General features: G+C 40.2%; 4 protein-coding genes and 1 long non-coding RNA gene across 10 annotated transcripts in view; 2 read left to right on the forward strand and 3 right to left on the reverse strand.

Annotated features, from left to right (window-relative positions):
• Positions 1 to 71: 71 nt before the first annotated feature.
• LOC128616595 (proton channel OTOP3-like) lies at positions 72 to 3,583 on the reverse strand. Its single transcript, XM_053639202.1, has 3 exons — positions 1,312 to 3,583; positions 673 to 798; positions 72 to 539 (listed from the first exon to the last, which is right to left on the reverse strand). The coding sequence occupies exons 1-3, from the start codon at positions 2,272 to 2,274 to the stop codon at positions 369 to 371; spliced, it is 1,260 nt and encodes a 419-aa protein (XP_053495177.1). The 5' UTR covers positions 2,275 to 3,583; the 3' UTR covers positions 72 to 368.
• A 2,499-nt stretch (positions 3,584 to 6,082) lies between these two features.
• LOC128617111 (zinc finger protein with KRAB and SCAN domains 2-like) lies at positions 6,083 to 9,981 on the reverse strand. The gene is made up of 3 exons (XM_053640116.1): positions 9,461 to 9,981; positions 8,027 to 8,113; positions 6,083 to 6,557 (listed from the first exon to the last, which is right to left on the reverse strand). Exons 1-3 carry the CDS (start codon positions 9,867 to 9,869, stop codon positions 6,268 to 6,270), a joined length of 786 nt encoding a protein of 261 aa, XP_053496091.1. The 5' UTR covers positions 9,870 to 9,981; the 3' UTR covers positions 6,083 to 6,267.
• A 1,798-nt stretch (positions 9,982 to 11,779) lies between these two features.
• Positions 11,780 to 18,680, forward strand: tvp23b (trans-golgi network vesicle protein 23 homolog B (S. cerevisiae)). Its single transcript, XM_053640121.1, has 7 exons — positions 11,780 to 11,914; positions 13,435 to 13,508; positions 13,718 to 13,862; positions 14,370 to 14,459; positions 14,568 to 14,705; positions 14,865 to 14,993; positions 17,459 to 18,680. The coding sequence occupies exons 1-7, from the start codon at positions 11,903 to 11,905 to the stop codon at positions 17,483 to 17,485; spliced, it is 615 nt and encodes a 204-aa protein (XP_053496096.1). The 5' UTR covers positions 11,780 to 11,902; the 3' UTR covers positions 17,486 to 18,680.
• On the reverse strand, positions 11,909 to 14,164 carry LOC128617116 (uncharacterized). Of its 2 annotated transcripts, none has more exons than XR_008387517.1 (3): positions 14,059 to 14,164; positions 13,743 to 13,902; positions 11,909 to 13,477 (listed from the first exon to the last, which is right to left on the reverse strand). It is a non-coding gene; the product is annotated as an uncharacterized LOC128617116 (long non-coding RNA). The 2 variants fall into 2 exon arrangements; XR_008387518.1 differs by having other exon boundaries at positions 14,034 to 14,164.
• Positions 18,681 to 18,866: 186 nt separating the features above from the next.
• Positions 18,867 to 27,023, forward strand: part of exoc7 (exocyst complex component 7) — a 16,880-nt gene continuing 8,723 nt past the window's right edge. The window contains exons 1-8 of one of the 5 annotated variants that reach the window (XM_053640105.1): positions 18,867 to 19,086; positions 19,655 to 19,720; positions 20,520 to 20,704; positions 21,105 to 21,210; positions 21,790 to 22,006; positions 22,139 to 22,306; positions 24,945 to 25,086; positions 25,481 to 25,584. In XM_053640105.1, the coding sequence (XP_053496080.1) occupies positions 19,027 to 19,086; positions 19,655 to 19,720; positions 20,520 to 20,704; positions 21,105 to 21,210; positions 21,790 to 22,006; positions 22,139 to 22,306; positions 24,945 to 25,086; positions 25,481 to 25,584 (1,048 nt within the window). In that variant the 5' untranslated portion in view covers positions 18,867 to 19,026. Of the gene's footprint in view, positions 19,087 to 19,654; positions 19,721 to 20,519; positions 20,705 to 21,104; positions 21,211 to 21,789; positions 22,007 to 22,138; positions 22,307 to 22,568; positions 22,581 to 24,944; positions 25,087 to 25,480; positions 25,585 to 27,023 lie in introns of all 5 variants that reach the window. The other 4 variants (XM_053640101.1, XM_053640102.1, XM_053640103.1 and 1 more) reach the window with 4 other exon arrangements.

The raw sequence follows: 27,023 nt of genomic DNA on the forward strand, positions 1-27,023 counted from the left end.
CATGACTATGGGCCATTTTTTGTTCTGAATATAGAAAACAAATTCCTGAAGTTTTTATAAAAGGAATTGGTTTCATGTCTGCACTCTAGTCAGTGTGGTTTATAAAGAAAATGGACATGCACGTCATGACACAAATGTATTATATATCAGAATGCAAGATTCATGGATATAAGACATTACTTGATTGAAGTGGGCGGAGCTCAAATGCATCTTCAACAGTTACAACAGCTACAGTTCGAGAGAAAAACATGTTAATAGATGCAATTTATCCAAAAAACTGAATATTGCTGCTTCTACCCATAGTGTTCAATCTACTGTACCATGTATTGTGATGCATTATGTGATGTATAGCACACGCATGTGTTCGTTCATGCAGAGATGAGCAGCTCCATCAGTGCTCCTACAGAGTGCGTCCTGTAGAAGACGGTGAGCGGCTGGCCGAGATTCACCAACACGAACCACACCGAGAAACCAAAGAACTGCTTCCCCACGCCGCTCTCGAACTGAGGGTGTGCTCCGAACGCCGGGATCACCCACAGCTACATACAGAGAGAGAGAGAGAGAGAGAGAGAGAGAGAGAGAGAGAGAGAGAGAGTTATAATAGTTTACAATATAATAGTCCTAATAAAAGAATTCATATAACCATTGCATTTTGTTCTCTCTCTCTCTCACCATAATGTTGGAGAGGATGAGGAAAGCACAGATCTCCTGGATGACCCTCTTACTCCAGCGATGACCGTCATGTTTGGGATACAAGAACGATTTTCCTCGGCCCGTACTCTCCCCATTCCTCACCATCTGCTTCACACAGACACATTCACACTGACTTCATTCACACCAACACACCATGATACAGTGTAGAAACACTTCATTCTGTTTAATAAATGCTAAATGAAATATCTGATGTGTGGTGGTCTGGAAATGCAGTGTAACAGTGAGACAGTGTTACTTCCAAAGAATGAAACCTTTTCTGTAGTGTTAAAGCCACCTAGTGGTGTCATGGATTATAGATTGTTACTTTATATTCATTCTCTCTCTCTCCCTCCCTCCCTCATGTACGTCATGGCTCTGACTTGTAATATTGTTCCCTCACGTAACTAAATCATGGCCGTGACTACTTGATCCCTTTGTTTCTCGTTACCAAGCCCTGGCCATGACTTCATCATCTCATTTCCTGTATTTTTGAAATATCAAGGCAGACATTACAAATCTTCCTGAAACCAGATCTGCACTTTGCTGTATTACATTTCAGCAGATATTTCCAGGCTAACTATAACAGACTCCACTTACATCCAACCTCACACAGATTCACAACTGAGACATGACACAAGTGACATCAACTGAGCAAAAAACAAACAAAAACACCACACTGCTTGCTCTGTGTAAACATGATACTGACCTTATGGACAACCTCCGCTTCAGCCCTCTCGGCGTCCACCTCAGTGTCCTCAGCACCCACCTCGGCATCCTCACCGCCCACCTTGGCGTCCTCACCGCCCACCTCGGCATCCTCACTCTCATCTCGGCATCCTCACCGCCCACCTCGTTCTTGATGGAGTATGTGTGTGGCTGTGTGTGAGTGTGTAAGTGAGAGTGCAGACCCTGGATGATGAAGATGTTCTGTAGTATGAGCTCCAACAGGCTGAGTAGTGAGTATGCCAGGTGTAAATTTCCCAGAACCCCTCCAGATCCAAGAGCCAAAGCCGCCACCAAGGAGAAGTATGAGAGCGAGAGCTGCCCGAGTCCGGCGCCCAGTAGCAGCAGTGCGTCCAGACGACGTGTTGGGTTTTTAGCCGCACCTCCTTCACCTTTAGCCTTGCCACCTTGATGTTGGCTATGGCCTCTACTCTCTTTCCAGCGGTACACTAGTGTTGCCACCAGTGAGCACAGAACCATCACAGGCATCAGGCAAATGCGAAAGTAGTAAAACATCAAAAAAGCATCCAGCCGTTTCTTCTTCTGCCCCACCCACACCTGGTACAGAAGGAAAACCACAATGCCGGAGATCAGCACCATCACGCCCAGGATCAGCCCGAGCAGGACACCACCACGACGCACGATCCGCAGTGTGATCTTCTGGGCGTGGCCGGAGTGGGTTCCGATCACATGACGCCCCACGTTCGTCCACATGATATAAAGCATGCAGCCAGCCAGCAGGCTGAACTCCATATTGAACGGGTATAGGACCTCGTAGCCTTTACGCAGAGCGAAGCACACTGGCTGACTTCCACACTCGCACTCAGTCACATTGTCCATGTCTGCATCTGAAAACATTTCAATACAAAATGTGCTATATATATATATATCTTAAGCAGTACACCACAACACCACCCTACATTCACTCAAGTGAGTAACAGGTTGCTCGTGCTGCTTGTAGTTTGTATCTTGTAGGCATCAGGCATACAAAGAAATGTTACATACAGAGAAACTTCCTTTTAACTAGTCAGCTCTAGAAGTAATATAGCTACTAATACAGCTACTACTGTGTTTTAAAAAATAAATAAATAAATAAATAAATAAAATAAAATATAAAAATTAAAAAAACACCACAGTAGAGGTTGCTACACACTCAAGAGATAAACTACAAGCGACACGAGCAACTTGACGCCTGATTCATAGCCCCACCCCCAAGATAAACGTAGCACTGTTTTAATACATTTTACCAAAATATTTGAATTAGCATACATACTCTGAATGCTCAAAGTCCACTGACCATATAACACCGTCCCTCACTCATCTCCACCGGCTTCCTGTCCAACGAGTTCACTATAAAATTCTACTGCTCAGGTTTAAAGCCATTCATAACCTGCCTCTCTCCTACATTTCAGATCTTCCCCATCCTGATACCCAGCATGTTCTCTCCGATCCTCCTCAGCTGCTCTCCTCACTGTTCCAGCTTTTAAACTCAACTCAGTACCCAAACACTGGAACTCACTCCCACGTCATATCCATCAGCTGGACTCCTTTTCACAGTTCAAATCAGGTGCCATCGTCACAGAGAAAACAATAGGCAATGCACTCCACTGCTCACGCTCACCCTCAAGACTCCATTACTAAAGAAAAGGCATGTTGAAGCTCGTTTAAAGTTTGCTACAACTCATTTGGACAGGTCTATGAAATACTGGGAGAGTGTAGTCTGGTCAGACGAGAGCAAAACTGAACTTTGTCTGTCATACTACACGCTGATTAATTTCTTCTTACAGGAAGTTTCTTGAAGCTGTCATTACAAACAAAGGCTTCTCCATGAAGTTCTAAATAAATGACAGTTAGCGTGTTTAATACTCGTGTTTAATACTCGCTAATACTAGCTTAAATGGCTATAACTCTTGAACGGAATGAGAAATTTTGACTAAACTTTGTAAGCTTATGTGGGGCGTCGGTCTAAGGGCACTTGTCAAAAATGGTGAAGTTTGGCCACTTGGTGGGGCTATAATAGTTTTTTAAAAACTTGAAAATGGCTGTATAAATGGTGTGTAAATGACTGAATATCATTCAATGTTTCAGATATACACTTATTCTTTGTATCATACATCAAATCTAATCATTCTGAACAACTTTGCCTCTAGGACTACTGCTGTCAATCAAATTGTTCGTTAAATATTTGAGATTATTTCCAAAACCAGTTTGCAAACTAGTCCTAGGTTTTTGGCTCAACCTCAATAAAACCACTGCAGTACAATTCCCTATACTCTCTAAATCAATAATTATTAACCAATTGTGGATGTTTACCCTTTGGATAACTATAACAGGGTCATTTTAAAAAAAATGAGCTTCTCAAAGTATACTCAAAAGCCTTTAAATCCTAAACATAAAGTCAAAACTTCACGAAACTAGGTGAGCACGTGCAACATATAATTTTATGGAGAGTGGACAATAGCTGGCGCTATAACTCTTAAAAAGCTTTTTAAAAAGCATTTATTTCCTTTAGTAAATTGCCTGTATGGGCTGTACCTTGTCTTTTCCTTCTCTGATCTAGGTGGCTACAGGCTTGTGAAGAATACATAATACCTTTTTAGACATGTGCTTAAAGGCCTTAAAATGTGGGCTTGAGTGAGTGTTCCCAAAAGCCTAGGGTCAGGGTTACTCAAGAACTCCTCAAGGAATGCTTAGATCCTCTGGAAAGTAGGTAAGCTCATGTGACCTATGACTCTGAACAAGCACACAACATTTTATGTAGATCAGACAATAGTTCTCTCTATAACAGTTAAAAAGGTGGAAAATGACTATTCTTACAGTAAAGTCACTAAAATTGCCGTTATAGCCACTAGATGGCAGCAGAGGACCACGCTTTGCTCATTCTGCTCGATGATAGTTCTTTTCACAGGTTTTTATTTTGAAATCATATTTAGACATGATAAAATCATTATAATAACATTACCAAACAGATTTCGTCCATGTTTATCACTATATTTGTTCATTTGAGGTATCAGGGTTTGCAATTATATCACAATATGATATGATCACAGTATATTACATAGTTCTTGATGCATTAACAACATAATTTGAAAATTTCAAATGTGAGTGAAAATTCTCAGTTATCCAGCTCATGGTAGTATTTATCTACAAAGACGTTCCAGACAAATGGATGTGTTCCTCTGTAGATCAGGATATTTCACCACTCATCCACGTGGCTTCCTCGGTTCACCAGCATTACATTTCAACACACACCATGTCATCATATGACATTATTCAATGACTTAATAATCTTGTTTCTTTCTCGATTTCTTGAGTTAATACTGATGTCTGGTGAAAATTTTATGTGAATAACGTGATAGGAAATATATGTACTGAAGAAAATGTTGAAATATTAACCATCGGGGAATGTTGGATAATTTAATCATGTAGTCAGTAGATGAATGTATGACTAATCACTCAGTCAGCTTATATATGTCAGTGTATAAGGAACAATAAAATAAATAATGCATGTGCCCAGGTACAGGTTATTAATATCAATATATGCAGCTTTGTTTCTGAAAAATATTTAGAAGCAATACTGATTCCTGCTCCTTGCGTGTGATTAAGTGACCCAGGTACGTCAGTAGTATTTTAGATGCTTTTTCAGTTTGTTTGTGTTTTTTTACTTTTTTTAATTTCTTGTTTTATTTAAGAAATAACTTTGCTTTTTGAACAATTTGCCATCAAACTTTTAAAAACAAAACAAAAACACTTAAACCTCCTACAGGGATAAATAAATAAGTCTGAGTTCTATTAAAATGAACACGTGCCATTTCTCTTGTGATCTGAGAGTTACCTGTCTGTTACAGGTGAGAACACACACACACACACACACACACACACACGCACACAAAAACAACCCAGAAGTTCATTCCAGGGGTCCAAGTTCTAGCACACAGGTATCTAAAATAGAGATCCATTATCAAATGATCGTTTAAAAAACCCCAAAAAGACATGTACACTATTAAAGTGTAAATAACATGTAAAATAACATTTTATAACAATAAAAACTATGGACCTGAAAACTGATAAGGATACAAACCCCCCATCCCTCTCCCACTGCCCTGTCCCCGCCCCCCCAACCCCCTCCCCCTCCCTCTCTCCTCCACCCCATTCCCCCCAACTTTCTGAAAGGAGAACTACACAGTTCCTGAACCACTTCCTGTTGTGACCGTTATGGGAAATGTTCAAATAGTTATTTCAAAGTCATGCATTTTATTTCATTATATATATATATATATTTCATTGTTGGATGTTAGAACTTGAGGGGGGGGGGGCGTAAAAGACGATGAAGAAGCTACATTTAATAAGCAAAGTTATATTTAATAAGCAAAACTATCTCATGCTGAAAGTTCTGTATTAGTATATTACACTAGTGATTATTACTACAATTAGATTTCAAATAGCAGCAGTTTCACAACTGGCTTGGGTCATTAAATAATGAATGAATGAATGAATGGAGGAAGAAACGTGTTTAAAATGTTCACAGCGCGCTTTCTCTTTCACCCCCTGACCTCTTTACTGTAACTGGTGTGAAGTGTTTCCGAAAATCTAAAATCCTCTTATTTTATTACATTCCGTGCTGCTGTTGATCCTCGGCAGAAATAAAGGAGTCTTGTTCTGGAGTAAAAGCTGAAGTGGGTTTAATTCGAATATATTACAATAACAGAAAGAGTGAGAAGAACATGATGCTCCTGAATCACAACAATAAAGACTGACAGCTACATGTAAAGTGCGTTAAAGAACACGGTGCAAAACAGGAATACAATAATCTGACATGGAAAGGTGCAGGAGGAGAGAGGAAGAGCGGCGCTAGTCGAGGGGCGGGGACGAGGACGAGGGGACGGTTCTGCTGCTGAGGACGTGGACCAGCTGACTGAGGAGCGTGAGAACACCCTGCTGAAACTCTCTCTGCTGTCGGCTGGCCTGAGCCGCTTCCTCCTGCCGCACGGAGAACTCCTCCTTAATGTGCTGCAGCAGCAGCTGGAAGTGACGCTCTCTCTGCTCATAGTCCCGCCTCAGACCCTCCATCTGCTCCTCCTCCAGCTGCCTCATCACCTCCAGCACGTCTCCATCACACTTCCTCTTCCCTGGACGTGGAGCTGTTGAGGAACACCGCAGTGAGCGCTTCAGAATCTATTCATACACTCGTACAGAAAAGGGGCGTGGTCAAGGATACATGCATAAAATTGTAAAAATCATTTTTAAATCAAGATAAACCTCGTACTCTTTATTAAGAGCTGCCCTGAGAGCTTTTAATGACCATTCCACCCGTGGCTTTCAGCGCAGAGTCTTATAAAACACTATCGATTTTATTTCAAACGAAAACATTCTGCTTATTTTAAACGAAATGTGCTATTTTATTTTAAAATAAAAAACACAATTCGTTTTTCATTTAAAATAAAATACATTATTGATCTTTTTTCAAAAATAAAAAGTGCTGTTTGTTTAAAAAAGAAAAAAAAACAGGATATTCATTTCATTATAAACATAAAAAAACACGACTTCGCTTATTTAAAGAATTAAACATATAAAAAAATAAATATTGCATTTTTTAATGCATTTTAATTAAATGTTTTATTAAACTTTAATTAAATTAAATGTTTTAATCAAACTATTCAGTTGTTTCAAAACAAAAATAAAAATGCACTATAGATTTTATTGAACAGTAAAATGTTCTGTTTATTTTAAAAGAAAACACGCTGTTTTAAGTTAAAAAAAAAACACTATTGATCTTTTTTTCAAAAATAAATTGTGCTGTTTATTTTATTTTTCTTAAAACCAGGATACTCATTTTATTTTAAAATTAAATCAGCTTAGTTTATGTAAAAAACTTTAACATTATTTCATTTATTTGTTTTTTAAAACTTGCCATTTTATTTCTAAAAATACAACATTATGCATTTTAATAAAAACATTTAATATAAAACTATTTGGTTGTTCAAGCAAAAATAAAACGCTATTCATTTTATCTCTAAAATAATAAAACATGCGACTGATTTCACTGAACACCAAAACATTCTGTTTATTTAAAAAGAAATGTGCTATTTTATTATTTTAAAAACAAAACATGCCATTTTATTTTAAAAAAATACACTATTCATTTGAATAAAAACACTTTATTTTAAATAGAAAACACATTATTTAGTTGTTTTTAAATAAAAATTCATTTTAATTTTACTTCATTTCTGAACGGAAACAAGCTATTTATGTGGTAAGAGTGAAGGCGTGTGTCTTCGGTGTGTGAGGAGCTGAAAGATCTTTTAGTCGGTCTGTTGAAGCGTTTTCTTCACGCTGGAGTTAAAATCCGATCTAGACGTGAAGGTGTGTTGGGGTTTGTTATTCTCAGTAGGAAGGAACTCAGGATCTCAGTCGAGCTTTTAATAGAGAAATGTGCTGGGATCAGTCCGTGACGCTCTCACAGGATTAACGATGATCTGATTTTAACGTGTAAAAGTTTACTGCAGTGTTAATTAATCACGCTGCGTGTGAGCTCCACTCGGACGTCACGCCGCTGCGGGTTTACACGGCTGTTTATTTAATACGTGAGAGTGAAAGTGAGAGACGTCACCTCGGAGGTGTGGCTGAGTGGGAGGGCGGCAGGTGGGCCTGCTGGGGGTCTCAGGGGAGTCGAAGCTGAGCTCGGAGTACTGATCATCTGTAAAACACACATCCAACAACGTTTAATAAAGAAAGCGCTTAAAGTCTAAAGTAAAAGTCCACAACATTCTACGAACATCAAAGTTACGTTCCTTAATTTTACACAATCAGTCCGTCCCACCTTCAGACTCATATTCAGAATATATTTTCTCTTTTCTTAGTTTTAGATTCCTCTTCCATCTCTCTCTCAGTAAGAAATGTAACTAGTAATGTAAACTCCTTGTTGTCCTCTGTATGAGGGGGAGGTGGTTTTAAAGGGGCGTGGCCTAACATTTGAAGGCGGTCCTATACATTAGAAAGTACTTGCATAATAATAATAATAATAATAATAATAATAATAATAATAACACACAGTATATATTATATAGAGAGAGAGAATAAAGAAAGGCTGGTGAGGGAACAAACGTTTATAGCTGCTATAAAGTAAGTGACACCTTCAAGGACGTTAGACAATTAAATGTAACTATAAACGGATAAAAACTGTGATGTTGCTCTTCAATAAATATAAACGTGTAATAGTTGGTAAATTGCTGTGGCGTACGAGGAATAAAACAATCAGGGACATGCGGTTACAGGAAAATAATCAACTATATATTTACATATATTTGTTTAATTATTACACACACACACACACACACTTCTCTTTTGACGTTAAAATTGAAGAACAGTACGAAGGAAATAAAGTTGTTTACACGGAATAAAGCCACGATTAATATATGATCAAAAATAATTTTACTACAAACAATTTTAAATAAAAAATATTTTATTTGCAGTTATTATGTCATACAATTACAATTATTTCTAATGTGTTTCATTACGAATCACTAATGCGTTATTTAATGATAATATATATATAGAGAGAGCTTTTAATAAACTATTTTATGAACTAACATTTTATTTTAGCAGAACAGATTTTACTCTAAAAGTGAAATAATGATTTATGATGATAAAATTATAATTATTAGATATTGATAAGCATTTTATAAATAAAAGAACAAAGTGGTTACTGCTCTATATACTATATATCATATACAGTATATTTATGACTCTTACTTGCATATATTATTTATATTTATTTATTTACTGTACATATATTTACATATTCACCCTGCACTCAGGTACCTGTACTGTCCAACGACAATAAAGCTCTATATCTAAAGATCTCTCTCTCTATCTATTTATCTAATGAATGAATTAACTGACAGATATTCTGATGATGATGATGATGATGATGATGATGATAATCCTGACTTCCGGTTCTGTTTGATGTATGTAATTAGTTTCAGATGATGTGTTTAGAGAGGTGTTAATTGGTTAATTGGTTAATTAGTGAGTGACCCCTGACCCTCAGTGAAGGACACCTCCTCCTCCTCCTCCTCCTGGTGCAGGAAGCTCGTGTGTGGGTCAGTGAGCGGCTCCAGCAGTACCGACACACTGTCCCCGCTCTCCCCGCAGCCCGAGTCCAGTCCCCGCTGTCCCAGGATCGCGTCCAGCTTCTCGAACCACTTCCCGCTCCTCCGGTTCGATCCGTTCACCCGGTTATAATCTTTAATCTTCTTATAGTCCTGCTTCATCTTCTTGATCTTCTCTCGGCACCGCTGGGGACTGTGTTGGATCCCCATCTCTCCCAGACGAGCAGAAATCTTCTGGTACACTTTCGCGTTCCGGGCCGAAGACTCGAACTCTTTCTGAATGTTCTCCTCTGCATAAATGTTCAGCAGAGCCTGCACATCTTCATCGGTCCACTTCACCATCTTTTAACCTGCTCCACTGTCCTCCGGAAGGTCTCCGTACACCATAAACAGCTTTGTTTTTTGTTTTAAAAATGGCGGCTCTGAGGGCGGGTCATTCAGGACCAATCACTGCGGAGACTTCCGCCCTAACGTGACGTGCAGTCTCCCATTGGCTAAAAAAAAACACTACGTGGTTACGTAAACGCAGATCACGTGATTCACGCCGTGTCCTTTATTTATTTATTTATTTATTAAAGTTATTTGTTAACAAGAATACAATACAAACAAAAACACATAACTTTTAAAAACAGGAGTGTTTGTATGTATGATATATATATATATATATATATATATATATATATATATATATATATATATATATATATATATGTGTGTGTTCATAATAACGTGTCAGTATTCTAGGTTAATAATTACATTAATTATTAATAATAATGAAGAGCTACCTAACTAGCGAGTGGTTGTCACTGTATTTAGCTAAAGACAAACAGCTAAATATCGAGCTAATAACATTGTATAAAGTAAATAAGCTGGTGACACTGCGATGCATCGCTAAACTTATATAGATGAACGCTTTAACATAAACAGTCCTTAAAGGTTCCACTATTTATATATCTTCCTCATATACGGTATCTATACATTATACACATTTATATATACTGTACTTGTGTACTGTTTTATCTTCTATACTGTTTACGGGACCAACACATTCATCACAATGTCAAAGCCCAAACAAACACGAAAGTACTGACACCAAAAAAGGTCCCTGGAACTCCCAAACAGGAACTAAATCAGCCCTGGTTCCTCTTTTGAGTTCCTGAAAAAGTTCCTGCGGTGGAACTGTACACTTCCTGTCATTCACTGCTGCTGTATCTCAGATTTGAGGTGGATTTAAAGACATCAGGTACTGAACACTATGTCAACAATGCGTACTCTTCAGGACGGTTCTCTCAACTCACCCCTTTTCTCACTCTCAGGCAGGGTTTGGATTTAAGACTTCATTTATACCTCTGTCATACCCTGCTGCTGAGAAGATCTGCGGTTAATGTTCCTCATTTCCACAGTAACACATTATTTCTCTTCTCTTTTAATGCAGAAAAGTTCCTCTTTTGTGGCACATTTTTAATAACGCACCAAAATTTCCAAAATGAGTAACAGAACAACCAAAACACCACAAGAATCATGAAGATATAATAAATAAATAATAAACAAAATTAAAACCATGACATCAGTGTTTGTACATAAACACAGCAGACTGTCATTAATGCACAAATGAAAGATTAAAGAATCTTTCAAGAATAAAAGATTTAAGATATGAATGTGTCATGTTTTTGATTTCAGCATTCATACTAATGAGCTTTTAGCCGTGACAGAAGTGTAAAATCACAAATAAATGATGAATGTAGTGGGTTATTACACAGATCAAATGAGTTAACATCAGTACTATTATTAACTAGGATTATTAACTTACCTAATAAGTATTTAGTCTATATCAGGTATTTAAATATTGATGTAAAGTGTGATGGTGAAAAAACAGGCACAAAATATAAGAAATAAAATAAAAATTTGGCAAAAGAAAGAAGAAACATATTTACTAAGAAACTCTTTATTTATTATTTATAGGAGATTTTCTAAAAGCGTTGTGAATGTGGAATTGAGCTGAGCTGTTTAAATATATTTTTTTAAATAAGTAAATTAATTCAATGAAATAAAAGAATGAATAAATCAATACATTAAATAAATAAATAAAATAGTAGTACAATAAAATGCAACTAAACCCAAGAGCAGCGGAAGAAGAAGCAAGCACAAAGCTGCCACCGGAAACCAGCCATGTTCACCGGAAGTGTAGCGCTCCTTTAGCGCGTAAGAGTTCAGAATTATGTTCCGTTCACTGCCGTAATGGCACTTTAATTATTATTATTATTATTATTATTATTATTATTATTAATATTGACGTTGTACTTCCGGGTGTGAGTAGTTTATTTTGAAAACTCCACTTCCGGTTTGCTGTGTTCACACAACAGTAGCTGTCAACAATGCTAAAGATGGTGAGTGTCTCGGCTAACATCAGTAAATTCCTGTCTATTTTCTCTTTATTAGATTGTACCTTATTGTTTTAATATGTGTATACACCTGTCCTGTAGAGTTATCTCTCTCCTGTGGAGTTTAATCACAGTGTGGTGTTTCACTATCGGGTCTGTAAATAGGGCCGCATCCCCAATGACGTCATATTGGACATGAAGTGCATTAGATAGGGAGTTATTTCACGCTGTGTAGTGTACCGCAGTAGGCAGTGAATGTGGGATTGAGCCCTCGGTGTGGACAGAAAGCTAAGCTAGGCTGGTTTACTGTTAAATACATCACTGAAAACTTTACGTTATTGTCTAATAGGCTTCAATATGGGGCTAGGACGCGGAATTAACTAATGTGGGGTTTTAATATAGATATTAAAATAATAAATAAAACCTTCTCGTGTGTTCTTCTTCTCCTCACACTTATTCCTTTATACCACCGCGATTTACCAACAATTATAGGTTTTACTTACTAAAGAAGGATCCAGTGTACTTTTTATCCGTTTATAGTTACAGTTAATGTCTGTGAGTTCCTGTTCTCTCTTACATTACAGCAGCTATAAACAGTCGTTCCCCCAGTCGTCTGAGTCACTTCTCAACCGTAACCAGGTCATTTGATTCTCATGCGCGCAAATTAATTCACCGGAGTTGCTTAGAAGAGTCGATTCAAAGAGAACGATTCTCTGAATCACTTAGGCTAAACTCTCCTCTGTCCTTAAAACATAAAGCCACAGCTTTACCCCTGACAGTGGACCTAAACATTACAAAACATCTCCACACAGAACAACGAAGAGCTGCTGTTACAGAGAATTAATCAACATGTAGAAATGTTTTTAGTGTGTGTGTGTATATGTGTGTATATATACATACAAGGTTGTGAACTCTTGTGCTGAAGAATTACACAGTCCCAATGTTACATACAGATAATATATATTGGACTAAACCAAATGATGCAGAAAATGGGGTGGATTCTTAATTATACAGTTATATATCCACTGAAATAGCTACTAAAGTCATAATTTGCACTAAATTATACAAATACAGAGCGAGTAGTAGTATTGTTGCGGTTGTTGTGATTGTTGGTGGTGTTGTAGTTGTGGTGGTGGTGGTTGTTGCTGCTGTGGTTTTTGTGGTTGATGTGGTGGTTGTCATGGTGTTCAGGCTGTGGTTGTTGTGGTGGTTGTAGTGTGTGTTGGTGGTGTTGTAGTGGTTGTTTGTGTCGTTGTGGTGGTTGTAGTGGTGTTATAGTGGTTGTTGGTGTTCTGGTGGTTGTTGTGGTGTTTAGTTGGTGTTGTAGTGTTTATAGTTGGTGTTGTTGTGGTGGTTGTAGTGGTGTTGTAGTGGTTATTGGTGTTGTTGTGGTGTTTGTGGTTGTTGTAGTGTTTGTAGTTGGTCTTGTGGTGGTTGTTGTGGTGTTTGTAGTTGGTGTTGTGGTGGTTGGTGTTTTGATTGTTGTTGGTGTTACGATCAGTCATGTGACTTCCCTGCACTTGTAGGACTCTAACGAGGACGTGTCGTTATTCGATGCTGAAGAGGAGTCTGCAAAAAATTCACGAAAATCAAAAATCAAGTGAGTCTCTGATCCGCATCACATGTGACTTCCTGGCGAGGTGTATTGTTTTTATTTATTTTTTGACAGTTTTTCTTAAAATATGAACTTTATTACGTCGTGTTATTATCTGATCAGGAAGAGAGGAGAAGTAATCAACTGCTTTTATCACACATATATATATATGTGTGTGTGTGTGTGTGTGTGTGTGTGTGTGTGTGTGTATACAGACACCCCGTGGCTTCGTTCTTCCACCTGTTTTTCCGTGTGGGAGCGATCCTGCTCTATCTCCTGTGTGAGTTCCTCAGCAGCAGCTTCATTGCCTGCATGGTCTCCATCATCCTCCTCCTGTCCTGTGACTTCTGGGCCGTTAAAGTGAGACTGTTTTATATTCGTAATTAAAGTCTTTTCGTACCTAAATACATAAATAAAACATTTTAAAAGGTCATAAATGAAATGAATAAAAATGACAGAAACATATCCACACCTTTATCCTCATTAATAACCTCAGCACTAATTAATAACTTAGTAAACTGTGTGTTTGACCTGTCAGAATGTATTTTGGCGTTACCATGACAACCGTTATCCCTCCTTCGTTTTTTATCACAAACGGTAGCTATGTCAGCTCGTGAGGTTCTGTAGCTAAACGTTTCTAAACGTTTCCAGCTACCAATCACATCTCCTGCCTCTAATCATTTGCATATCAGATGTGATTGGCCCACGGTCTGGAGTGTATTTAGTGACATCACAAACTGAGCTCATGCATAGCTCCGCCCCCAACATCAGCTTTATGCAGAATTGATGATTAAGGCTGTTTTAAATGGGAAAATATGTGTTAAAAATTTTACATATTTAGACGTAAGGTGTGTGTGTGTGTTACAGAACATCACAGGTCGGTTATTGGTGGGTCTGCGCTGGTGGAACCAAGTGGATGAAGATGGGAACAGTCACTGGGTGTTTGAGTCTAGAAAGGTGTGTGTGTGTGTGTGTCTTTGCATTTGTCTGAAGTAGAAACGTGTTCTGAATCAATTGGCTATAGAAGGTGTGTGTGTGTGTGTGTGTGTGTGTGTGTGTGTATAGGTGAATGGGAGTGAGCGCTCCGTGTCTCTGGCGTCTGATGCAGAAGCTCGGATCTTCTGGCTTGGTCTGATCATCTGCCCTGTGCTGTGGATCATCTTCACCTTCAGCACACTCTTCTCTTTCAGGATCAAATGGCTGGTGAGAACCATCACTGTAGTGTGTGTGTGTGTGTGTGTGTGTGTGTGTGTGTGTGTGTGTGTGTGTGTGTGTGAGTGAGAGAAAGAGAGAGAGAGAGCGAGAGAGAGAGAGAGTCCTAATGAACTGGATGAAGATGATGGTGTTTGTGTGTGTGTGTAGGCGGTGGTGTTAATGGGCGTGGTCCTGCAGTGTGCAAATCTCTACGGTTACGTTCGGTGTAAAGTGGGTACCAGCAGTAATCTGAAGAACATGGCTACCAACTACCTTGGAAAGCAGTTCCTCAGACAGGTGTGTGTGTTTGTGTGTGTGTGTTTCCCAGTTTGTGTTTACAGATTACAGTAAACAAATGATATTATTTCTGAACTCTGTTCACTTCTGTTAATAGAATGTAATGTCGTTCTGTTTAATAAATATAGTGCAATTACTGTAAATCCTATAAATACATAAAGAAAGCATGTTTAAACGTTTACTTATATCGAAAAATAATTAAATTATTAGTATTGTTAAGGAGCCAAACACCTAATTAGGGTCCAAGCACCAACGGTGCAAGGCAGCTATTGTTTTAATATAGATTCTGATTATTATTATTATTATTATTATTATTATTATTATTCCGGCTAGGGCGTCTGTGGCAACACATAGAACTGTGTGGTAAAAAGTTGTGAAATTTGGCAGCCAGCTTCAGGATACATTCAGCTACAAATACACCAAATCTGGGCCCCAAGCTCCCAAAGCTCTAGCACCACCAACAGGTCACAATTTGGCCAAACTTCAAAGTAATTTTATGCCCATAACTTTTGAACCGTGTGGCCAAAATTTCAATGCCGATGTCTGTAGATTCCTTTTATTATGCTGAGCTAAATGGACCCTAAGACGTCAATTTCCACCTAATTAGATTATCGACCATGTTGGATTTTGTTATAAACTCCTACAAGTTTTGTCCAAATTTCACAAACGTTGGCTCGTAACATCTTCAGACCAATCCGCACAAAACATATCAACTGGAATTTTGATTTTCTAAACCGTTCGTCTCACTAACGACGCATCATCATGAAACTTGGCGCGTGACTCCAGGACTGTGACCTGAAGCCACGCAACAAATTTCATGACAGCGCCACCTAGAGGTCAAAAGTTACAATGATATATATAAAATGCTTGAATCTAATCGTGTTTTTTTGCTGCTACTCCTACAAATTACACCCAAAAATCATTCAATTTGGATCATATCATCTTAAGACCAATCTGCACACAATTGTGTGTGAGGCCCCGTAAATACTGCTTGCAGCTTTAATCTTCTTCCTCTTCTTCTGGCTAGGGTGTCTATGGCAGCCCATAGAACTGTCTGGTAACAAGTTGTGAAATTTGGGTAGGGTCTACAGAACATTCTAACCAAATTTAGGCCAACTGCTGCCAGTACTCTAGCACCACCATCGGGTCAAATTTGGGCCTAATTTTGAAGTACTTTTATGGTTATAACGTTTGAACCATGTGTCCAAATTTTAAAAGCCAGTAACTCTGGATTCCCCGGCTCGAGACGAGTTCAGCGCTCCCTATCACGTCAATTTCCACCTAATCAGATTTTCTGATATCTTGGATCTTGCCAAAAACTGTTTTTTTCGCTACTCCTCCTACAAATTTTGTCCGATCATCACCAAATGAATTTTGAATATTCAGTGCAGTTTGCCCGTAAAGGGCCAACGCATCCGACAACAAAGCCACCAAACAGGAAGTGAAGCTGTATCTCAGCAACGAGTACGCGCACTGACACAAAACTTGGTAGGCACCTTCTGAACCATGACCCGAGGCTATGCAACGAATTTTGCACTGGCGCCACCTACTGGTCCAAAGTTACAATAACATGCTAAATTTTCTTACATCTAACCGCATTTTTTGCTACACCTCCCCCAAATTTCGTCCAGTCTTCACCAAATTTATCTCACATCATCTTGAGACCTGTCTGAACAACAGTCAACTGACAGGGTTTAATATTAAATAGCATTTTTATTGAATAATTCTCTCTAAAAAAAAAAAAAATCAAACACAATATAAGACAGTTGCAGAAACTTGCACAAACTGGGGAAAATGCCCCAACTGATGAGAAAAAAACATTAATACCTTAGATGTTTTTAAACTGCAAGAAGACAAACATTTTCAGGTCAGAGCAGCAGCAATCAAGACCACCCACAGGTCAAAGTAGCACCAGACATCACCATGGCTGCAGCAGCAGTGCCACCCTGCTGCCCATTAGTTCATCTAGACCTTTCCTCCTACTGTCAGAGCATTCCACCTCTGTCTGTGCTCGAAAAATACACATCATGAGTCAAACTTCACATCACTCTTCAATCCCTTTGTCTATAGTTATGGCTCTGCTTTCATGTGATCTCTTTGGCAACAGTTGTACCGTGTCTGTGAATGTGTGTCTCGCCGTGTTCTGGGTGCTTGGCCCCTGAAAATGTAGCTTGCAGATTTAATTATTATTATTATTTACTCTTTATTATAGTATAGAATACTGCAATAACACCATTATTTTATTAAATTCTATATTATTTATTGTGGTTATGTTACATTGTTACTTATTATATATCTGTTTGCTTTTTTTACATTATACATCATGATTTATAAACATAAATACTTCATTATAAATTATAAATTGTATCTACACAATATGGTACTCAGGAATAATCACACAGTTGTTTCTTGTGTGTGCGTGTGTGCATGTGTGCGTGTGTGCGTGTGTGTTTTTCTAATTAAAGGCTGTGAGTAAACAGGACGCATCCTGAAGCGGAGCTGCAGCGCACATCCCACTGTAATATTCCTGAAAAATTCCCAAATATAATTCAGTTTCCTGGAGTTTAGTTTACAGAAGGACTTTTGTGAAGCTGAACCATGTTACTGCACTGTAGAGTTACACACATTCACACTCACACACACACACACACACACACACACACATATAACCACATTATCCACTTTATCCTCATATCAGATTTATTTATTCAATGAAATGTTGTTATATGAAGATTTTGTAAAGTTGTTTTTTTTGGGGGGGGGGCAGTTATTTATTTTACTTTTAATCAAGATGGACAAGTCAGTTGTTTATTCTGATGTCTTTATTATTATTTTAAAATGTGAATATATATATATATTCTGTGTCCTGATTTCTCCAATAAAACTAAATGTAAACAAAAAACTAAAAGTTCAATTACAGTGACACTTTAAAAAGTAAATAAAAGTTACATGAAAATTAAATGGAAATTAAGGTTAAATTAACATCAGTGATAAAGTCAAGGAAAATTTAAGTAAAAATTTTAAATAAAAGTTACTATTAAAGGGTACATTTTATTTACATTTTGAAAAGTTTAATTTAAATAACTTCTATTTATTTTTAGCTGAATTAAATTAAATAAAACTGATTATTTCTTCAGATCGCCCTCGTTATTTAGTATAATGATCGATAAACATTATTAAACATTAAAAGGTCTGTATAAGTTTATGCAGTATTTATTTACCTTGAGGTAAAGAATTAAAGGTCTTCCATATCTTCCTTTATCTTTTTTTCATGTTTGTGGTAGTGTAAACTGTGTACATACTGTACGTGTGTATAATATTCTTCATAACACTGCGATTAGAACATTTCTACATTTCTCATAACTGATGTAAAGTTTCATTTCAGATAAAGTGGAAGATAAAGTGGTCATGTTTATAAAAATGTGAGATCCTGATTGTTTTAAGAATCCGTGTGATTAAAGTGATGTTTTATCCTCAGCTCTGCGTTCGGCCGAGTTTATCCTGCTTTATTACATTCCTTATCATCTTTAATTGAAATTTAAATGCTTAAAATACGTTGTTAATTGTATTCAGGTTTTCGTGTTAAACTTATCTTATTATATTATAAATATCTTGTTTTAATCTATACTTATATTGTGGCAAATCTTATTCTATCCATGTTATTGTAACTTTTTTATTTGTCGCAGCTCATTTAGTGTAATTTTACTTAAAACAATAATAAAATAATAATAATTTCTTTTGAGTTCTAAAAAGTGAGCTCATGGGGGTTTTTTTGTTATATTTTTGGGTTTCTAAAAGGTTGTAAAGGTTTTATTGTTGTAATTATTATTAATTTTCTGTACAAAAGCGCCCTCTAGTGGAATAAAACCCCGGAAATGTCTGACGCACAGCGCCCTTATCCGCACTGCGCATGCGCATCAGCTCCGCGCATGCGCAGCTTCTCCTCAGCTCGGGCAGTGACCAGGGGAAGGCCGGGCAGATTGTTTTGGAATAATTTATAGTGAATTAATTTAATTCTCACAGATTCTCCATCATGATTCCCACCGAGGACGCGTCCGCCAGGAAGAGAGAGATCGAGGAGAAATTAAAACAGGTGAGTTTACGGAAAGACAAAGAGAGAAAAACGCCCGAGAGATCAAGAGGACAGGAAATGGTTTTCTACATATTTACATTTATATCTACATAATTATTCTCTACATAAACACACAGGTTTATACACACATTATCCTGATTATGTAGCTTTTTATTCATGCATGTGTTAATTTTCATCCAGGTACACATTATACACACACACACACACACTGTAGTATTTATTTCTGCTTAATTTCCAATATTCCACTGTGTGTGTGTGTGTGTGTGTATATATATATATATATATATATATATATATATATATATATATATATATATATATATATAAAAAATGTGTGTGTGTATATTTAAATAATTTTGTGATAATGTTATGATACTGTATTTGAAATGAGTATTGTTATATCATGTGAAATATTCATGATAATAATGTTTTTCTCATTATGAAATGTAATAATCACAGTACTGATTATCATGGTGTCCCTAGTGCTTAGCTGATAAAATACACACACTCGAGGCACAAAAATAAATACATAAACTACATTTACCTTTTTTTTTGGCTCCAAATTCAGGAACAAGAGACGCTGTCGTTTATTCGTGAGAATCTGGAAAAGAGCGACCAGCTCACTAAAGGAATGGTAAGTCAGAAACCCTGCTCTGAGAGAGTGTGTGTGTGTGTGTGTGTGTGTGATACGTGTGTGTTAGCTGAACTTGGCTCTATTTAAACTCAAATTTCAAAGAAATGCAGAAAGCCATGCCTCTAGAGCAGGAGTGTCAAACTCATTTTAGTTCAGGGGCCACATACAGCCCAATTAGATATCCAGTGGGCCGGGCCAGTAAAATCATAGCATAATTACCTATAAATAACAAGTCCATGTTTTTCCATTTGTTTTCATGCAAAGAAGTACAAGTACATTAGTAAAATCTTCATATTTAATGAAATATCCTTTTACAAAACATATCATGAACAACCCCAGATTTCTTAAGACAAACATGTGCAATTTGCTTCTGATTATCATTTACATGTGCACATTACAGCTGGTCACAGTGTAATAACTAACAGCAGAAGGCGCATTGCTGCCACCTGCTGTTCGGTCTGAGTCCCAGCTTTGTGCCGCGTCTTCTACCCTGACTAAATTACTCGGATAATTTAGGAATAGCATTTTATTAAAAATTTCTAGTTCGTGTCTTTTTTTCACTTTCAAAATTCATCCTGCGGGCCGCATTGAACCCCCTAGCAGGCTGGTTTTGGCCTGTGGGCCGTACGTCTGACACCCCTGCTCTAGAGCATCAGAATGCTAGCACAAAGAAGCGGAGCTTGCCGAACTGATTGGCGTGCCAGTAGGCCCGCCTCCTGGTGCTGATTGGTTAGATGTGATTGGTTGCTCGTTGGTACACTACATAATGGTTGTGTTTTATTTTTATTTTTGTCCTGAGGTGTCGATCCTGTCATCGTTCGAGAGTCGGCTCATGGCTCTGGAGAACTCCATCATCCCGGTTCACAAGCAGACGGAGAACCTGCAGCGCCTTCAGGAAAACGTTGACAAGACGCTCTTCTGCCTCGACCACGTCATCAGCTACTACCACGTCGCCAAGGATACGGACAAAATCATCAAGGAGGGGTGTGTTTATATCTTCTTCAGGAACTCCGCGTATAATACACTTCAGGATCTCTGTCTGTCTGTCTCTGTCTGTCTCTCTCTCTGTCTGTCTGTCGCTCTGTCTGACTCACTCACTCACTCTCTCTCTCTCTCTCTCTCTCTATTTCTGTCTGTCTTTGACGTTTAATCATAACACATTTTTATTGTGGGTGCCAATACTTTTGGGACTGTGTGTGAGTTCTGCAGGTTTCCTCCTGAGACACAGTGAAAGTGATGATGGTTTTAAAGTTACACATCACTCCCCATAGTGACATCACAATCTGAGGTCAAACATAGCTCCGCCCCCAAATCACTTTTACGTTTCTATATTACTGAGCTGTGTGTGTGTGTGTGTGTGTGTGTGTGTGTGTGTGTGTTGCAGACCCACTGGGCGGTTGAACGAGTATCTCGCCTGCATCGCCAAGATCCAGAAAGCTGTGGAATATTTTCAGGATAACAATCCCGACAGTCCTGAGCTCAACACTGTGGTATAGCACCTGTCTCTCTCTCTACCTGTTTCTCTCTCTCTGCTTCTCTCTCTATATATGTATATCTGTCTATCTGTCCCTCTCTGTTTGTCTGTCTGTCTGTCTGTCTGTCTGTCTCTCTCTCTCTCTCTCTATTACAGTATCAGACTCTCTGTCTTTGTATCTGTACCTGTCCCTCTCTTTGTACCTGTCTCTCTGTCGGTTGGCGCTCTACACTGAGCGTGAGGGCAGTAGGTAGTGTGTACAGTTCAGTATGGTTATACCCTCTGTAGGGAACACACACAGTGAATAGGGATGATGATGATGATGATGATGATGAGGGGTAAAACATGATAAATAGTGATCAGAAAGCTTTACCGATTAGATTCAGTCTGTGGATTAAATTCTGTAAACGGAGATTTGAGAAGAGGAGATTCCTCTGCACGAGGACAGGTGACTCGACACGGTTGTTGCTCCGCCCCATGGTACCTGAGCGAGTGCAGCGTGTGTGCTTGTGTACATTCACGATAAAAACATGGAGGATGAATGGAGAGACCCGGAGCGGTGGTCCTGATCCAGTTCCTCCTGCGTGTCTTTCAGAAAGTGCGGTTTGAGAAGGGTAAAGAGCAGCTGGAGGCGGAGTTTCGTGCCCTGCTGACACGCTACAGTAAGCCGGTCCCGCCCGTGCTGATCTTGGACGCGATTGGTGGGGACGAGGAGCTGGAGGGCGAGGTCACGCTGGAGCATCTTCCCGAGGCCGTGCTGCAGGACGTCATCTGCATCGCCGGGTGGCTGGTGGAGTACGGGCGGAACCAGGGTACACGCACGTATACGCAAGAACCCGTCTTACACACACGCAGTACACACTCACGTTCCAGATTGCACCTCATCGTGTGTATTTGTGTGTGTGTGTGTGTGTGTGTGTGTGTGTGTGTGTGTGTGTGTTCAGACTTCATGAACGTTTATTACCAGATCCGTTCCAGTCAGCTGGATCGCTCCATTAAGGGTCTGAAGGAACATTTCCGTAAGAACAGCGCCTCCTCTGCGCTGCTTTACTCCCCCGCGGTGCAGACCAAACGCAAGGACACGCCCACCAAAAAGGTTCCGAAGCGACCAGGTAAGTGTGACCTTTAACCTCGCATGCCTGCTTTAAGCACCCTTCATGGGTTTAGGGGCAAGGGCACTGGGGTGAGTGTTAGTACCTGCTGGAGTCAGTGTTGCATTCATGGGTTTCACTCAGGTCCTCTTTTCTTACATTCAGAACTTTCTACTGGAACAGGACACTAGGTTCTGTGTTCTTCTGGTTCTTTGTCTCATACTAACATCTTCTCCCTTGTCTTCCCCTCGTCCTTTTACTCGTTCGGCTGAAATGACGGCAGTTTACATCCCAGGTAAAGTGTCAGCGTCGCTAGTGTGCTCTGGCCATCGCATGCTTTAACTACGCCATAACAGAACCGGAGAGAAATCTCATCATTAGAACATCATGATGTTCTCCACCAGCAGAACTTTATCAGGATCAGAACGTCTGGTTCTGACAAATATACAACTTACTGTAACTCAGTAAACATACCACACTGAAAGTCTTAAACAAAGGTTCAACGAAGTCGGGTTTAAGGAAACCAGATTGAATAAATCCAGTTTAATCTAATCCACATTTAGCAAATCCTGGGCAGAAGATCCAGGTTTTACAAATCCAGCCGAAGACAACAGCAGGAGTCGGTAGTAGAAACCGTAGAGTAAGAACTTCATAGCAGAACTAGCTTTCAGCCTTTCAGTGATTACCAAACAAAAAGCATCCTGGAAGTGTTGCTTCCTTCAGATAACAGCAACCAAACCTCACAGTCTGTCCAGGTTTAATATATCCAGTATAACGTCTTAACAGAACCAAGATGTGTGGGAAGCTATCTCCAGGAGAAGTCCATAGGTAAAGTCAGAAAGAACACCAAGATGTCACATCCTGGCTTTCTACTAAACAGATTCAGAGCAGAAGTAGATGTAAAGCGGTACTTCCATCAGAAGAACCAGGACAAAAGTTGTAGCTTAGAGCAAGTTATTGTCAAAACTTCAGATCTTTGTAGCAGAACCTGTGCTTCCTCCAGGTAAAAACAGCATCCAGACCCCATGATTAATCCGTGGTTCCTCAACAGATTGACGTGGAAGGCAGAAGTGAAGACAGCAGAACGCTGTAGAGGTCTAGGTTTAAAATCGTAGAACTATATAGCACGAGCAGGCAGAACCCAGGCAGAACGTCAGGTGTTCATCAGAAGAACTTCACAGTAGAATGATATTAAGCCTTAATTTTCCTTCAGCCTCAAACAGTGGCCAAGCTTCATGGTCTGTTTTGAAGAGCGAGGTTCTAAATCCAGGTTTCCACCAGTGGAACCATATAGAAAACTCAGTAGTACGTTATAGCAGATCTGGGTTTCCACCAGCAGAACTTCCTTCCTCACCTTTTCAGATTCAGAGCTCAGACTCAGTGGGGATGGTTCTTATCTAGAACCAGCTGGAACATTCACACGCTTAGCTCTGTTACTGCTGCTTCAGACGTGTATACATGTCGTGTGTGTGTGTGTGTGTGTGTGTGTGTGTGTGGAGCCTGCTCTGTGAACCGTTCCCTTTCCATCCCATAATCTCTCATAGTGATGGGTTCTCACACGGGTTCTGCTTCTCTCACAAGTAAATGCATGACTTGCACGGCACTCTTCCATCACATGGAGGCATTGTTTTCACTCTGGAAGCTCTGCACGTTCTTCTGAACGGTTCCTGCAGAGCCGTGTGTCTCCGCTCCAGTCCTGCAGACCGTTCTAACGACGTTCTCACCACATGTGCTGCTTCTGAAGAGGTCACGGCGGTATCCGCCATCTTGGATTTTCCAGGCATGAATGGTTAAAATAGCTGGTGATGAGTAGCTGTCGTACGTTAGCTGATAAATCCAGAGAAGTGGAGTAACAGTGTGCTGAGCAGAAGGTTGTGAGTTCAGATCTCAGCCAGGATCTTCAGCGAGGAGAAGCCCTTCATCACTCCGCTTCAGGACGGGCAGGTCGGCGTTTTCTCGACGTGCGTCTTGGACATCTTGAAGACAGCTGAAGGTCAGGAAAAGCTCCTCTTTAAATACCTTCAGAAGCTTCCATGACGTCATTGTGAAGGTTGACGATGGATCCAGAGCGGACGGGACCGTTTCGAAACGGCTTCCTCCAACCCGGAGGTGGTTCTGGTTCTGAGAGGCGGACATGTCTGTGTGTTTGGAGAAGAACCCTGAGCGCTCGGTTAGAACTTTGAGCTGCAGGACTGGAGATGAGAACGTTTCAGACAGGGTGTGTGTCGTTAGCAGTGCTCATCGCTCTGTTCTACACTCTGTGTGTGTGTGTGTGTGTGTGTGTGTGTGTGTGTGTGTGTGTGTGTGATGTTAGCGCTCAGTGTGAAGTGTGTTTGCTAGCATGAGCTGCAGCGTGCGCATTAAACCATCACTGCTCTGATGAAATAACCTGTGTGTTCTCTCCTCACTGGTGTGTGTGTGTGTGTGTGTGTGTGTGTGTGTAATGGTGGGAACAGTGGGTTCTGCTGATAGGCTGTAGTTCAGAAGAACCTCTCCCTCTTTCTTGGCTGTTTATTGTTTTTGGAGAACTCACTCACCCTGTCACTCTTCCTCTGCATGGTGCACTCTTCCTGTCTTTCACTGCTCCTCTCCTTCCCTTCTCTCTCTCTCTCTCTCTCTCTCTCTCTCTCTCCTCCCCTTGTGGCTCTGTGGGGTGTAGGGACGATCCGTAAAGCTCAGAACCTGCTGAAACAGTACTCTCAGCATGGCCTGGACGGGAAAAAGGCCTCTAACCTCACTCCTCTAGAAGGTAATCTTCCTCTTCCTCTTCCTCACTTCCTCTCTGCTGTGTGTGTGTGTGTGTGTGTGAAGACTGAACACAGACTTGCAGCTCGCAGCACCTCCTGTGCTGTGTGATGAGGAGGAGGAGTAGTCTTCATCGCTAACAGGAGATGAACGCTGATTTGTGAAGGATCTGTAATGTTACAGGTTCAGGTGTGGCGTTCAGGTGTGGCGTTCAGTCACAGGAATGCTGCTGTGATGTAAGTCTGTGTGTTCAGGGTCTTCTAACACACACACACACACCACTAACACACACACACACCACTAACACACACACACACACACACTTTTCTCTTCGGTACGGTGGGTATGCGTGCTTCCCTGGTTGAAGGCTTGGTGGGCGGGGCCTGCTTCTTTAGTTCTCCTACTTTGATAGAGGGCCCGGGTCATGTGACTTTAGATCATGTGACTCAGGTCATGTGACTTTACCCCATTCAACCAATCAGGTTACGATCACGAGCCGCGCGGGGTTAAGCATCTGTCGGACACACTGAGCGACAAGCACGGGGCCTCAGCAGGTGAGTCTCTAAGCCCCGCCCATGCCGGCTCTGCCTTGGCGGACCACGCCCACTTTCATTGTCTAAATGACTCTCGTTATTAAAAAAATCATAGCTTTTCTGTTTCTCTCGCTCTCCCTCTCTCTCTCTCTCTCTCTCTGTCTCGCTTTTCTCCCTTTTTTCCTCTCTTGTTTTCCTCTCTACCACTCACTCTTCCCTTTACTGTTTTTTTCTTTATCGTGCTCTTTCCTTTGTTTCTCTCTCCTCTCTCGCTCACCCTCTCTCTCCCTCTCTCTCTCTCTCTCCCTCCCTCTCTCTCCCTCTCTCTCCCTCTCTCTCCCTCCCTCTCCCTCTCTCTCTCTCTCTCTCTCTCTCCCCCTCTCTCTCCCTCTCTCTCCCTCCCTCTCCCTCTCTCTCCCTCTCTCTCCCTCTCTCTCTCTCCCTCTCTCTCTCTCTCTCTCTCTCTCTCCCCCTCTCTCTCCCTCTCTCTCCCTCCCTCTCCCTCCCTCTCCCTCTCTCTCCCTCTCTCCCTCTCTCTCTCTCTCCCTCTCCCTCTCTCTCCCTCCCTCTCTCTCTCTCTCTCTCTCTGTTTGTGTCTTTATTTTGTTTGTTCAATCATCTTGTTTTTTCCTCTCTCTCTTTTCTTCTGATCCCTCTCTCTCTTTTCCTCTCTCTCTTTTCCTCTCCTGCTGAAATGAAACAATTATATGTATATTTTTTCAAGTTATGTGCGTTTTTAATGAATTAAATCTTTTCCTTTTTCTTCTTACTCTTCTCTTTATCTCTTTTCTCTCTGCCCCTCTCTCTCTCTCTTTTCTGTCTCTTTCCATCTTCACACCTCTCCTTTTCTTTTCTCTTTCTCGTGTTCTTTCTCTGCTTCTTTTCCTCTCTCGCTTCATCTCCCGACTCTCCCTTTCTTTTCTCTCTGCCTCTTTCTCTCTGTCTCTTTCTCTGCCTCTGTTCCTCTCTCTCCATCTCCCCACCTCTCTCTCCCTTTCTTCTTTCTCTCTCTCGCGCACCTTTCTTTTCTCTCTCTTTGCCCCTCTCTCTCTCTTTCTTTTCTCTCTTTCTCTCCATCTTCACACCTCTCCTTTTCTCTCTCTCTTTCTTTCCCCGGACAGCAGCAGGTGTAGGTTATGAGTGTTCTAACAGTGTTATTGACGCTGGAGATGTTCGGCCGGTGTAATAGGCTTGATTTGTGTATGAAGACGAGTCTCGCTGCTGGAGCAGAAATGCAGTCTGGGGGCTGGAGTGTGACGTCAGAGAGGCTAATGCAGCTAGCTAATAACCCTAGCCTATAGCCCCAGATTAGCGCAGAGCTAATGTCCTGATAGACTGTTTACAGTGAAGAGGGAAATGTGGACGTTTCCTTTATAGTTTAATTTCTGCTCTAAATTAATCTGTGAACGTGATCACATGACACCTGTGTGTGTGTCTCTCTCTCTCTCTCTCTCTCTCTC

Source organism: Ictalurus furcatus, chromosome 13 (genome assembly GCF_023375685.1).
Source record: "Ictalurus furcatus strain D&B chromosome 13, Billie_1.0, whole genome shotgun sequence".
NCBI lineage: Eukaryota > Metazoa > Chordata > Actinopteri > Siluriformes > Ictaluridae > Ictalurus > Ictalurus furcatus.